The sequence below is a fragment of the Marmota marmota genome, unplaced genomic scaffold, assembly GCF_001458135.2.
Source record: "Marmota marmota marmota unplaced genomic scaffold, marMar, whole genome shotgun sequence".
In the NCBI taxonomy this organism is placed as follows: domain Eukaryota; kingdom Metazoa; phylum Chordata; class Mammalia; order Rodentia; family Sciuridae; genus Marmota; species Marmota marmota.
Genome location: NW_026000142.1, coordinates 6,932,348 through 6,947,889, shown reverse-complemented (window position 1 = coordinate 6,947,889; position 15,542 = coordinate 6,932,348). Strand labels below are relative to the sequence as shown.

The window sequence follows — 15,542 nt, the reverse complement described above, 5'->3', positions numbered from 1 at the left end:
ACTTCAGCTTTAATTCTTAGACTTTTTAGTAAAAAGATTTATTTTATGGGATTCTAATGTAAGAAATGGTACAAAGAATGTTTTTTCCAGATTTTTACGTACCTCTATCAATGAAAAGGCAAATCAAAGTTAGTGAAGCTCAGGAAAGCATGTTTTTGTAAGCTGTAAGGCTTGTTATACAAATGCTAGGTAAGTAGTGAATTTAGATGGTTAAAGGGTATAAGTTTTACCTGCAAATGATTTCTCTGTCAACTATGCTCAATTCAGAAACTTCAAATTCAACCTAATGTCACATAAAATCCCAAAGGTCAAATGAATAGTTAAAATATTAAAAAGTTCTTTTTATGGGTCAGTTATATGCTTCAAATTTAAAAGAACTTTAAAGGATAATTCACTTTAATTTTATATTTTTCATAAATCTTCACAATACATAAAACTCAAGACATTCAATTTCCAATATTACCAGGTTCAATTAAATGTGCTTGTTTAATGTATTGTGGCAAGATACTCCTTGGAGAGATTGTCTGCTCAGTTCTTAAAGAGACACAATTCTCAATGACCATTTTATTTGAAAATAAATATACACATATTATTTTGACCTAAGAGTTGTAGAATTCTACTTGCTCAAGGAAGAAATGTGGAAAGTAAAAGAAAATTTTAAAAATTATATTGGTGTTACTCAGAGATTTCTAATACAAATGATTATCAAGAAATAGCACTTGCCTCAGCTGGTATGTCTGCATTTGTAGTTCCAGAAAGTCTTCAATAAGAGATTCAGAAGAGATTTCTATGCATATGAATTTACAATTTATTACTGCTCAAGATGTGGCTAGAAAGATCAAATAAGAAAACCAAATAGAAGTCTCCAAAATAAGACAGCTCACTTTGTAGTAGTCAAGTAATGACCTGTCGTGTTTATTTGATGGCTTCTCACAAAACAGAGCTTAAACAGGATGAAAAGCTAGAATAGTATCTGGCACAGTCATTGTAAAGTACCTGACATATATTTAAATCTTCAGTGGCACCAGTGAATACACTTGACTTGAGAAAACACTTAAAAAAAATATTTATACATGTTCACTTAACCATTTCAAGACAAGTTATCTGCATTTTGAATGTTTCAGCAGACACAAGCTGTGGGGATCTATATCAAGTATAGCCTCAAAAAGACTGAGTAGTGAACTATGCCCTATTTTTAAAAAATACAATATAAAATCTATTTTACATCTTATGAAAATACACAATATAATTTTAAAATGCCAATTTGTTAAAAGATATCTTAGATAAATATACATTGTGCATATTTGTTTCAAAATTCCAAAGAGTTAATTTTTAGCTTCAAAACTCTGTTAACTAAAGATTTTATAAAGCAAGTATAATAATGGTTCATGTTCCTGACTGCTTTTAAAATCACCTACAGAGAGTTATAAAAATACAAATGTTATCTATCCTCTTTCTGAACTTTTCAATCAAAAAGTCGTCAGAACATAAACAAAATAGATGTCCACGTGGGCTAGGGGTAGAATGTAACAAGACACTGTTTCCTTATGAAGGGAGTTATCATCTAAGAATACATAGTGAAGACAACAGGAGCCAGTTTCTTTTTTTTTTTTTTTTCCTGACAGAAACGGAATTACAAAGATGGAAAAGGAGAAAAATGGAATGTTTTTCAATATCTATAAAAGTATATATCTAAATGTGTATATGTATATGTATAAACATCTAGTCCTTAGGTCTGTCTACCAAGAAGAATCAAGAAGAACATTGTCCCAATAACAATGGGCACATCAGATTTTGTTTCTAAAACCATTCTCCATTAAAAGCAAACAGGGTGGGGTGGGGGATGGGGGCGCTGGGGTTGTGGCTCAGTGGTAGAGCACTCACTCCCCTATCACATGTGAGGCCCTGGGTTCGATCCTCAGCACCACATAAAAATAAACAAAGAAAATTATGGTATTTAAAAAATAAAAAAACAAACAGGGTTCCTTGGAGAAACAGCTGATTCCAAAAGTGGGGATAGGGAGGAATTATAAGTCAAGCCAGAAATACCTTTAATAACAAAGTTCTCAAAGATTGGTGGAATCATGTACAAAGGACCCAGAAGTTACATTGAAGTAGCATTCTTTCGTCAGTCAAATCTGGGACAATTGGAACATCAAAGTGAACAATAATAATAACTTCTATAACCCATGGGGGGAAAACAGAATTTAATAAAGAATAAAATGTTTACAAACTTCCAAGGTTTTTTCCCACAAATTACTTACTAATTAGAAAGAGTAAGTGAATACAGAAGACTAGCAAACAACTTAATCAAGTAATTAAAGTTAACATCATCGTTTCCAATCAACATCATATATATAATGCAAACAGCATTGCTTGACATAGTCTCATCAAAGATGCATAAAATGAACCCAATCACAACATCAGAAAAATGCAAAGTGAAAGGCATTCTACAAAGTAACTGTTCTATAATTTTCTAAAGAAACACAAGTTAAGGAAAAATTAAGGAACTGTCTAGATTAGGGACTAGAAAAGCATGAAAACTAAATCCAATGTATGATTCCATACTGAATCTTTTTGCCACAAAGGACATAATAGCAAAATCCTTTTGTCACAAAGGATGAATGAATAGCAAAGCTTGAATGAAATCTGAGGATTAGCTAATAATAATGTACCAAGGTAAATTTCTTGATTTTGTTAGTTATATTCTGGATATTTAGCAGGAAAAAATACTGTTAGATTTAACATAGAGGTAACAATTATAATTTCAGAATGATTACTCTGATAGCAATACAGTACAGGATATTTACTAAATATACTATTTACTAATAGGAAACACATTAATTATGTACTCCACGTAAATACATAAATGTCACGTTTTTATACCCATTCTTAAGTACTAAAACATTATTAAACTTACCCAGATATGGAAATTAAAGTGGGATGTTAAACAGAATTAAGTTAATTTAATATTACTTTGCATAATACTTCATTTGGAGGCCTCTAGTGAAGAGACTGGATCAAAGATGAATGAGTCTGGCAGACCTATTTAGATAGCTTCTAAAAATGTAATAGGAGAAACAGTGAGGCACTCAATCAAGACAGAAGGGCAGGTGGGGGTGAGTAGCTAAGACTAGACTGGAGAAGGAAAATAAAACTTTTACAGGATTAGGAAATAACATGGTATGTGAGATAATGATAGGTGAGACATGAGGATGATTCTACATATATGGCCTGGATGAATGGATGAAGGTAGAGATGGAGGAAAAAACAGGAGACAGATGATGTGAAGGAAGAAGAAATAAAAACACTGATTTTCCAGATACACAGCATTCATTAATAACAGAATTTTTACAATGCTGTAAAGAGCAGGGGAGAAAATCCCCTAATGTATGGTGATCAGGAGCAATGGACTAGTTCCATTGAATACAAGTATACTGCATTGGCTGCTACCTTACATGATTTGAAGCAGACCTATGAGAGAAGACAGGTTTATATATGAGTGCTAATGTGTTTCTCTATAAATGCTGTACACATTAATGGATCTCCATGTGTGTCCATGTCCATGTCCATTATCTAGCGAATTTTCATTAAACCTAAAATTACCTAGACTTATGAAGAGTTGAAGAGGCAAAGAGAGTACTAACATGTCATACTTCAAGGGTTTGGTAGAATCATTCCACTTTTAGGTAAACTATTATTAATCAGTGTTATCCTTGACAGAAAAAAATTCTGTTCTCATAAAGTCCACAGGAAAGAAACCTGTTACTTGAAAGATAAAGTCATATATAACTAAGAGGAATACTGCTGAGTGTTTGCAACAACATTTTAGGACTCCCCACAGAAATTGGACAAAATGTTAACAGTTAAATATTGTTTAAAGAGTGATGTATTTTCAGTCAAACATTCAACCATATTGTTTGATATTTACAATATAATTTCTACATAGGAGTCAAAATTTTATAATAAGATTTGTTGAGCAAGTCTTATTCCCACAAAGAAAGGAAGTTACAGATATATATATCCGTATATATATAATGATTTTACATTCACTTGCCCCATCAAAGTTTGTTGGCAACTAGTTCACTTCCATTCTAATGGCAATTGGTATTTTTTCCCTTAGCTTTTCATATCATTAACATATATTATCATAGCAAATAGACCCATATTACCTAACAAATAATATTTCATCAAGGCAACTGAGCAAAATAAAAAATAAGAAAAGTATGTTAACTTTCATTCTATGTTTCTTTTAGGCCCTAAGATGATAGTAATTTTCTTCACTTGGATGTTAACAATATACAAATTTTTAAATTTAAAAGTTTTTGAAGCAATCCATTGAATTGAATTATAAATCATAACATTATCTATGAATGCTATCTCCATAGGACTTAACACTAGCAAATATCGTTTCAAGAGAAAATACAAACAAAAATTTACAACCTGCTGGTCTTTAAAAGTAGGAAAACAAAATTAATGTAACATTAATATTCAAAGGAATAACCTGTCTCCTTAAATTTCTGCTTAAGTATTACATTAAGCTGAAGATTTTATTGAAAAGTAGAATTACAGTCATTTTGGTGTGGTAAAAATATAAATCCATTTCATTGCTAAAGTCCTTATAGTAAACTTCTCTGATATTCTAAAAATTAGACAGAATATTTGAATAAAATTTTGAAAATATTAAGTTATTTACAACTGATAGTGGACCACAGGTCAAACTGGGTACAGCAAATAAAATGCCCATTTTCTAACAAAGTGCTTTCCAAGTAGATTGCCAAAGACACATTAGCTAGTAGAAGAAAATAAACACAAATCCTTATTCAATGGGTATCTGCCCCCTGGCATGTATAGAATGTAGGTACTCTCCAAAAATAAGAAGTATGCCCTGTTAACTTTCCATTCTCAGTAACGAAATTACAACATAACTTAAGAAAGCTACCCTTTGCACTTAATGCTATATATTTTCAGTCAGATAGAATTTTCTAAAAACATGCAAATGCATATATTTATAAAAGAGAAAAATTATTTTTTAAAAATTATTTTCTTAACTTGTTTGTTTGGGGTAGATGGGAACACCAAACAAAATACACTTTGAGAAAGACTACATTACACTACAGAGTCCCAAAAGACAACTATTTAAAATCTATAGTATTTCATTATTTTTCTCATTTAAATACAATACAACTTCTGGAATGCATTTCTAATTTTGCCATGAAACTTTCTGATATTAAATATGCTCCTTCTTGTTGGGTTTGATGGTGCATGCCTGGGATGGCAGTTTGAGATAAGAAGATACAAGTTCAAGGCTATCTGGACAACTTAATGAAACCCTGTCTCAAAATAAAATCTAAAAAAAGGACTGGGAATGTAGATCAGTGACAGAGTACCCCTGGGTTCAATCCCCAGCAACCACAACTATAACAACAAAAGTTGTTTTCTTTAATCTGGGTCTTAATTCTTGCTATTGCATATTGCCCAGTCTTGGGCAGCATGATTTATTATTAAATAAAATATATAGAACGTTATCTTTTAATATCATTATACAAATACATAGAATTTTTAATAAATTCAGGTTATTAAAAAATTTTGCTTTCCTATAACCAGATGATTTTTTGCAGCTTTTAAAAAAATAAGCTGAAGCAAATTATTTTAAATATTGAGAAAATGAACAGTTTTATTCCACAATCTGACAGGAATTCCATACTGATTTTAATTTATTGGGACAGAAACATTCATTATTCATTAAGTGGCACTGAAGAAAAGTTTGATGTTCATATTAACAATAGCCATTTAATTTTCATTGTCTTTTCTTAAGAACAATTTGATTAGTTCACAATTGACCAGAGTGTCATCATTCAAATGTATTCAAGATCTATGTGAAATGAGTCAAAGCAGTAAGAGTATAGTATAGTTATTCATTGACAAACTTAAAATAAACACAATAATCTTAAACTACAGGTTACCAGAATTTAAGGTTAAAATGTTGATATCCTAAGGAAATAATTTCAGTCTATTTTAGAGGATAAACTACTAGACATTATTGAAATTTCATCCTTTCTACTCAACTACAAGAAATACCAGAAATAAGATTTAGGATACAAAAAACAGGATATTTTGTTTTGTTTTGTTTTAATGAACAGACCTTATAAAACATTCATAACATATTTACTATATTTTAAAATGAAACTATTAATAAAATAAATTCAATTTTAATGGCTGGTCTGTTGGCTAACATAATTGAGTCTTATGACTCAATATTTCCTGCTATTCCTTCCATGTGGCAAATTAGCAAAGAGTTACTTTTTGGGGCTACTAGAAGCCTATTTAATATGTTGGAGTAATACAGAGAATACGAAAAAAAAAAAGCCACCAAGGAAATTTACATCATTTAGTAAAGTTGTTAATTTCCTTAACTTAAGGGCAATAAAATTACACAATAATATATTCTTACTATAAATTAGATTAAAATGCTAATCCCTCATATTTCAGTTCTTTATAATGTCAGGAAGCTAAAGGTATGATATTGAAAAGCTGTCAAAATGAAGGAAAACAGTACTTTCTCTTATAGGTCCCCCCCCCCGTACCTTAGAAGATGAAGAATCACATTCCTGACATATCCATCCATAGCCTGTTTGTTTAGGAGACTTTTTCAAAGGAGGATCCAAACATCCAAAATGGTAACACAGTCTGCATTCATCACACCTGCAGGGTAAACAGATTTATGGGATATCTAAATAATATGAAAACCAACTGTTTCAAAGACAGAAAAATAAACTATTATATATACCAACTTTAACATTGTTAATTCTATCCTTTGCTCATTAGATTATTAAATAATATACATGACAAAGGCAAACTAAACCTGAAATAAATGTTTTAGGAAAAATAGGCAACATTAATAGAATTTACAAAACAAATATCATTTAGAACATTATGACAGCAGAAATGTTAAGAGCATATGAATAAATGTATATAAATTATAGGTGCTCAAAACTAACAATCATAAAAATTTTTGTTTTGAACTTAAAATAATTCATCATTTGTCCATTAGATAGTTTAAAAAACATTTACTAATAAAAGATACATATAATTCAAGGTTATGAATTCAATAATACATTGTCTTTTAGAACTCTACAGGCTGCGATCAATGCTACACAATTTACACCTCTGTTCTGATTCTCTGTTAAAGTGGACTGTAAATGAACCTTATAAAATTTATAGCATGCTAGTACAATCTACAACAATTAAAAATAATCTTTATGGGTCAAATAATAGAATTTTTAACTATACAAAGAAGAAAAAAAATCACTTTAAGAATTTAATATTATTCTCTCAAAATTATCTGTCACTTTTTCAGTACATTTGGTTTCTCAAAGTATTTACCTAGTACATTTTAAAACTTATTAACAAATGTTTTGATAGTGTCTTGTCACCTATGATGTACAAAATCTAAAAAAACTATCATACCTATTCTTCGTTTCAGACAATCTCATCCTGCTGACAATGAAGAAAAATCTGTATTATTTCAGTGTTTTGTAAGAATTTTGCATCAATTGGAATAACAAGACCAAAATTTAACAATAACAAAGATGTATTCATCTTATAGAATGAATTACAGTCCTCATTTTCTTTGTGCTTTCTTTTAAAAATTAAAAAATAATACTTTGTCAACAAATCTGTCAGATTCTCTTTCTTATCTCTTCCTGATTTAAGAAATGAAAAGCCAGGGGATCCACAACTAAGAAACCAGGGGAAAATTTTATAAAATATTTATGACTTGAGTAAAGTACAAAATTACAAGAAGGAGCTACTCTTAAAAACCACAGAAGAAAAACAATTGACTTTAAGAAATCATCACAATAAAGGAAGCTACAAATCCCTAGTTTAAGTAAATATTTCATATCATGCAACACACACACACACACACACACACACACACACAACTCCTAAAGACCCATTTGGGGAATCAAGAGTTTCAGAATAGGCAAGGAAGCTAGCTAAGTTATTTGGGTATAAAGAAGTTTAAAATAGATAACATCATAAGTTTATACACTTTTTTCTCTGCATTTTCCTAATGAACAAAGTAAACATACATGTTTTTCTAAAACCTTGTAGAATCAAAATATGAACTTGAAAAAATATTTACTGTAATTCTAGCTAGAATAAAAATCAAATAGTACTAAGTACTTTATTTACTATGCCAATATTACAAATAAACCATACAACAATTAATTTAAAAGGAGTCAAATATGTCAAATAGCTGTTGTTCTGGTATTAGAAAAAAATAGTATACAGCTAACTTTCAATGTAAAATAAGGAGATTAAATGGCAAACCCACACAATTTCATGTTCTTTCTCAATATAACTTATTCATTTTTCAACAGCTAAACATTTCAATTACATTAAATATATGGGTATAGAAACCTTCAGAGTATATATAAGTGTTTCTGAATTTATAAGGTTGAAATTTCTATACAACTGAGGTCAGAATGAATCAAACATGAAACTAACAGTTCACTAATCTGATGGGAAATTTAAAGAGAAATCACAATTATTTTCATCATCAAGGGACTATATTAAATATGGTTTATCTCTATCATCTTAGGGGCATGAGTGTAAGTAACAAATGCTGTTGCATTTCTAACTGTGTCAGCTTCTTATACTAGGAGTGAATACCATTACTCTGCTATCTTGTTTTAATTCTTATGTTCAACTTTTCCAGATCTTCAGGGTCCTCACTTGCTTGAAAACCAACAGGCCCTGGTTCCTATTATCACTGTATTTGTCTAAGCATAATTTTTCCCAATACTAACTTGTTGATTTGGGAACCAGACCACTAAAACTATTAAGACTATGAAAATGACAGTAACAAGATATCAAAGTGACAACTTCTACTGAATTAAGCACACACACTAAACTTTAGTTATTGACTATAGTCTTTTTTTCCTTAATTTCATGTTGCTGGGCAATGTTCCATACAGTTCAGACTGATAAGAATCCTAGTTCTTGTCAGATGGAGAGTTACAGTATTAATACTGCCCTAGTTTACATCAAATTACAATCTAATTACTGCATATTTGCTTTAAAACTATCAATTTACAAGTTATTTCCAGTGCACAACTCAAGGCAAATACGTGGTGAATGTAAGAGGGAATCAGACAGGATTCATTATCTCCTTCATGTACAAAGGTGATTTTTGTTGGCATAGCTATGAATTTCCACTTAAAAAATTAAGAACATTGATATGGCTCCAATATGTCGTTGGCTTCAATTACGTATAAAATCAGCTCAAGAACAAATAAAAAAAGGGAAAATAAATGTTCTATTTGCAAGCTCTGTCAGAAGGTAATCTGAAGTATATTCCATCTAAAAATGACCTAATCCTCACCAACTGATTCCTTTATTAGCACACCTTTCAGAATGACTTGGTTGATATGTAGAACCTTATTGTATTTTCATGCTTCCAGAGAATTAAGGATGATAGGGAAGTACTCTAAAATTCTAGCTCATTCACCATAGTTGTAGTATAAGTAAAAACTGCAACTCCAAGACTAAACAGTAAAAAAGAGTGGTTAATATTCTTAATAACTCCCACAATCCAAGGAGGGGGCGAATAAACTAATCCTTAAGTCAACAGCTTTGTTGATAAGCAAATAAATACAGTAATATAAGCTCTTTGTAGAGATTTCTAAAATTATTTTAAGGCAGAAAAATTTTAGCTGTTTCTACCCTAGAATATTAAATTGAAAATAAAATCCATAGCTTTAAGTGCTGGGAACAATAATTTTCTAAATTACAGAAGTGAACTTTAGCAGAATCTGTAAGAATTAATATACCATAGATATATAAATATAAGAGATACCATTAAGGACCCTAGAAATCAAAGAACAATGCAGATGATCAAAATAGTGGATTGTTTACTTCACACAAACATATACCACTCTGTAATCTTTATCAAATCTTGTTAGCTAACAAATTCTGGATATACAAAAATTAGGTCAGTTTAAAAGCTTAAAAACCAGAATTCTTACATACAAATCTGTAATAATCTACTTAAAAGCTGTAACAGAATTAAAGTAGTTATTGATCAGTTTTACTTGTGGTCTCTACTTCTAAAATATATTTGAAAACACATTAACTGTAGCATATACTAGAGCATGTATTTATCAAAACAGTAAATAAAGCCTTTTTAAAAGTTTGCAAGGATTCATTGACCCACAAAAGCATAGTTATAGAACACAATATACTTTATTAAACAACACAATGTCTATATGATAAAAAAATGATTATAATATACCAATAGCACATTATGAAATAGGAAGAGAACGTCTTAACATACTAAAAGAGAATATAAAACTAACCTATAGAAAAACTCTGGATTTTCTAAATAAAATGCAAACTGGACACTTTAAGAACAATCTTTAAAGCCTCTAGTGCATACTGTGCACATTAACACTATGGGACATTCTAAAATTAAAATTTTAAATGTAGTAAAATGAATTCCACTTACAAGATAAAATAAAACTGGATTTTTAATTTGATTTTTACTAAAGACAACTTCCTAATATTAGATTCATATTGGCTTTAGACATAAATAATACAGCAGCTTCATATGATCTGTTACACACTGATTCAACAAAAAGCAGTGACCAAATAAACACTGTTTTACATGTATTTAAAATACTTACTTAGCATATGAATAAGATAGCACCCTAGACAAGGAAGAGGAAGAAAGTGATTTATCTTCATATGTGCTATGTATTAATCAGATACTTACTGACTACTGACAAATACACAAAAAGTGAAAAGAAAGAAGTGATTTACTTCTTTCCTTGATATAGGCTTTCGGCCAGTCTTTGAAAGGGTTTAATTCCCTTTACTTCCATTTGGTAAGTTCATTAGGGAAGTAAACTAAGTAATAACTTTTCAAAAACTAAAACAAGTGTACCTTCTATGCAAATAATTTATAGCTACATGATAAGCTAAATTTCAAGAAGAAACAAAATCCATAGTGCAAACTTAAAAAAGAGATGCGCATTTCTTATGATCAAGCTCATCTCGATAATCATAGCTATTTTTTCACATCAATGGAACATTTTATTTAATCTATATAAAGCTAAAGAAAAAAACAATGCTGAAAATGGACACTATTACACCTGTTCACTTAAAAAAAAAAAGAGAATTGATGAATTGAATTTTCTGATTTTTTTCATTATGTTTATGTAAAAATTCATACAAGAAAAATTTTAAACATTTGTCTTAGATATTAGCATTACTTAAATAAAAACCTCTTTAGCAGCTCACACACACAAATCTATTAACCAGTAGTGATGGATTTCTTCATTGAACAGTGACCAATTATCTCTACTACACATCTTAATAAATGCAGAACAAATGTATTGTGGCCCATTAAATCACTTTTAAAACAATATAGACTTGGAACAAAATTCTCCAGTATAGAATAACAATATCAGAATAACATTTAATATCAATAAATACAATATTTTATTCCTTATAACTTACTATTTTAGTGCAAATCACCTAATTTTATAATTATATAAAATAATTGGAAACTGTCTTTTTAGTAATGTTTCACAAATAACAAACTAATGTGTAAGAATTAAACCTATTTCATTAATGCCACTAGAGACTTCTATCATAAACAATAATGGATGAATGGGTAGTAAGAAATAAAAAGAAAATATTCTTGACACATAAAAGTTAATTCATTGAAACAGTATTTGGAAAATTATCCAAATCAAAATCCTTATTTTATAGCTAAATAATGGTATCAATTCAGTTATTGAAATGTGTACCAGCCAGGTTACAAGATTAAAAATGAAATGAAAAAAAAAAAACATGAAACACAACAATTGATATAAAAATATGCAATAAGGTCAAGTATCTTTTCATAGCATGAGAGAATGATTACACATTTCCATACCTGAAATGTCTGCTTTGTTCTTTAATAAACTGATCTCCATCTGCTCATGCCCTTGGAAAATTTTTAGCAGTACAACCTGCTGTGTAAAAGCTCCACATAACTTTGTATTTCCCTATTTATAATTAACTAATTATGCTCTAATCAATAGTGTAGATCCTAGTTTTATAATGTAAATCAGATAAATGAGATAATGGCTAGGGGACAATCTCATTTTATTTACAAAGCCCAGCCTGAGCATCCAATTTCATTAAATCTTATGTACCTGAACAGCAGTGAATCTTATTGGCAGGCCTAACAGAAACACCTTAAAGTGAGCACTAAGAGAAAGAGGCCTACAGTTTTAGAAGGAAGTATTTGTACAGCATACCCATCTCCGATCACAATCCTTAATGGTATAAATTTACAAAGTGCTGATTCAGGTGGGTAGGAAAAAAATTCTGCCTCCATAAAACATGTAATTCTAAGTTGTCTCAAGTTTCAATTGTCAAAAACAATTTCACAAAATTTAAAAATCTTTTGAAGAATATAAACACTCTGCTACAAAGGCCTTCTGAATTTCTTGAATAGATTTTGGTGAAACACTCATGAAATAGTCTCATGTTGTGAATTAAGTAAAAAACACTGGTGAATTTCATCAAAGAAGAACTTTAAATATTTAAAGAATGGGTTTTTTAAGTAATAGGATATAAACAGGGATATGGAATAATGAAAGTAAATATTATCTACTGTTCAGCAATCATAATGTCATAAGTATAAAATTCAATAAACATACAAATGACAATAATAATAAATGAAGAATAAATATGATTTCTAAACTTGGAAGGCTAAATTTTGTTTTTGTGTTTAAACATGATCCTAATTTCAAATTTTTTTAAAATGAAAAGAATTAGTAATTGTGAAAAAAAAGCTCCTTCATTCCTTGTGTATAAAACAGTGCTGTTTCCAGTGTATAATAAACATTTAAAGCCATAATTAATCAATGTTGAGCACAATATAATGATTTTTTAAAAATGTATGACTGGTTCTCAAAGTGGTGTCCCTGACAAGTTAAAATCACCATCACCTGGGAACTTGTTACAAATTTGAGTTTTCAGGCCTAATACCAAATCTACTTAGAAACTCCAGGGAGACAGAGAAAAGAGTAGGTGGAGAGAGAAGGCCAAGAGGAGAAAAAAGGAACCAACTGAGTTCCAACAAATCCTTCTTGATACTGATGCATGATAACAAAGTCTGAGAAGCACTAGTATTAATTACTAAGCATTCTTGTGTTTCAGAACATTTATTGTCTTCCCAATATTTCAGTGCTTCTTTCTTTAGCTATTCTGTGGCAAATAATGGTCATTTACCTGATTTCTCACTTTCTCTAACATATATTAGTGAAAGATTAACCATTAATTCTCAATACACATTAAATTCTTCCTTTGAACTGCAATTGGACCATTTACAGAGAGGGGTTAATTTTGTACTACAAATATATGAATGTTTAAGAGATTATTATGAGAAAATATTTTTTCCACTACCTTCCAAAGTTCTTCTACACTTTTATACAACCTCTCATATTATGTATTATGTAGCTTATATTTGTAACATGATGAAGTTCTTAGGGTTAGCATCAAACATAGAAAATAATATCCATTATTGAAAATTGAAAGATGAAGAATGACAATTTCAGAGTATTTTAATTAAAACTAAAGTGAAAGGAATTTTGATTAACAGTGACACCAAAACCACAACAAGTAATGATTTCTCAGAAAATAAGCAAATAAATAAACAAAATAATCATTAGTATTATCTTACCATATTTTAAAAGACAGCAAGGGCCAAATATATTAGCATAGTTCATTTAGAACATGGTAATCTTTCCTGTTTCTTAAAATCAGATGGAAGTCAGCAATAGTAATAATTACCAACTTTTTCTTAAACTTAAGTATTAAGTGATAGTCTTTTCTTATTCTTAAAAGAAAAAAAAAAAGCCTATGCATTTTCCAAAAGATTATTAACATTTCCTTCAATGTTATGAGGTCTTTCAATATAATCTGTTTATATGTAATTTCATACACATTTTATTTTTATTTAACATTTTATCCAATCATGATTCCTATAACTATAAATTACTAGCATATAGCAACTTTATACTTACACTTGGATTGGAATATCTATAACACTGCCTATTCTACTCCTAAAATTTAAACTATTTTCCTTTGCCACTATACCAGAAAAGAAGTCCAAAATCACACTTATATATCAGGAAATTCCAAGAGATATGTTGACAATTTATGTGTATATGTGCACTTCGATTTCAGCAAAAGTCTCTTCTAATTCAGTTCAAGATTGAGTGGTGGAATATTCAACATATTTCTGTCGTTGGCTTAAAACTGGATCATTAAAAGTTGAAGATCAAATTTTAAATCTGTAAACCTCTGGAAAGATACAGTTGTTGAAGATCTTTCAGCTGGCAGGTTGTACAGTCAACAAGCTTTGTATTTCCCTCCTTATTTCATAATGTCATATTAAAGGTTGAAAAATATTAAGTTATCCTGAACACAGAAAGTTCATATTAAACAATAAGGACCAAATAAATTTGGGTATTTAAAAAAATTACCTACAGACCCACAGACATATTTTTGTTCATGAGCTTAAAATCTAAAGTTGTAAAAATTCATGCTAATAATATTAGTACTTTCACATTAGGACTAATGAGTCAAAAATAGAATGTCATATGCTTCACAAGTCTTTCACTTTTGCTGAATATTATAAATAGAAATAATGTTTAATATAAGAGTCTATAGTTGTTCTCCAGTGCAACAGTATTTTGCATATGAATGTAAGTTTTAGATTTGATGAAGCAGATTAGCAGACTAATAGAAAGCATTGTCTTTCTTGCTTGTTATTGGTATTGTTCAACAACAGGGAGAACATATTGCATTTAAGTCCCACAGGCTTCTGTAACTCTTCAGTGAGTCCAAACACTGTGTATCATCATTTGCCAAAGAAGCAAGAGGGAAAGACATTTACTTAATAGGACAATTCTGACAAGACATTTATCCAATATTTTTCAACAATGCACATATCGAATATTTCTGATTAGTGCAAAAAAAGAGAAAGAGAGAGAGAGAGAGAGAGAGAAAAGGAAAAAAATCCACACCGGCAAATTAACTGCCTTGTCAGTCCAAGTAACAAACCAATCAATTACATTCTATTCAAACCTGACAAGCAAAGGCAACTTTTTGCAGTGATAAGCTTATGGAAAGGACAAGATAGCTGTTCTCCTTTATTTTATGTACTCTATTGAGAGTTTTATCCACATTTTTAAAATCACACTTATAAAAGAGGTTTCCAGGATTGCCTCCGAGGATGAGCTGTGGCAGAGTTGGGTCTCATGAAGGGTATCTACACAGTAAAGTGATAAGAAAAGAACATTAACATTTAAAGATCATAGCAGCTCTGTACTACGTCTTAAGAAACATACTAATAACACCACAGTAGATTCAAATAACATATGATCTGATCCAAAGATATAGATAACCTAAACCTAAATGCCATGATCTTGTGTAAGTTCTCATTGGTTATAACTGAACTTTTCTATCTTTGGAAA

At 30.0% G+C, this 15,542-nt stretch overlaps 1 protein-coding gene across 5 annotated transcripts in view; it reads right to left on the bottom strand.

The window, feature by feature from the left end:
- Window positions 1-15,542, bottom strand: part of Phf14 (PHD finger protein 14) — a 183,694-nt gene that overhangs the window by 40,634 nt on the left and 127,518 nt on the right. For 3 of the 5 annotated variants that reach the window (XR_007341522.1, XM_015488259.2, XM_048785997.1), the window contains one exon: window positions 6,588-6,705. Coding sequence is in view for 3 of the 5 variants with exons in the window: in XM_015488259.2 (XP_015343745.2) it covers window positions 6,588-6,705 (118 nt within the window). In the remaining 2 variants the exon portion in view is untranslated. Of the gene's footprint in view, window positions 1-6,586; window positions 6,706-7,470; window positions 15,338-15,542 lie in introns of those variants that run through there. The other 2 variants (XR_007341523.1, XM_048785996.1) reach the window with 2 other exon arrangements.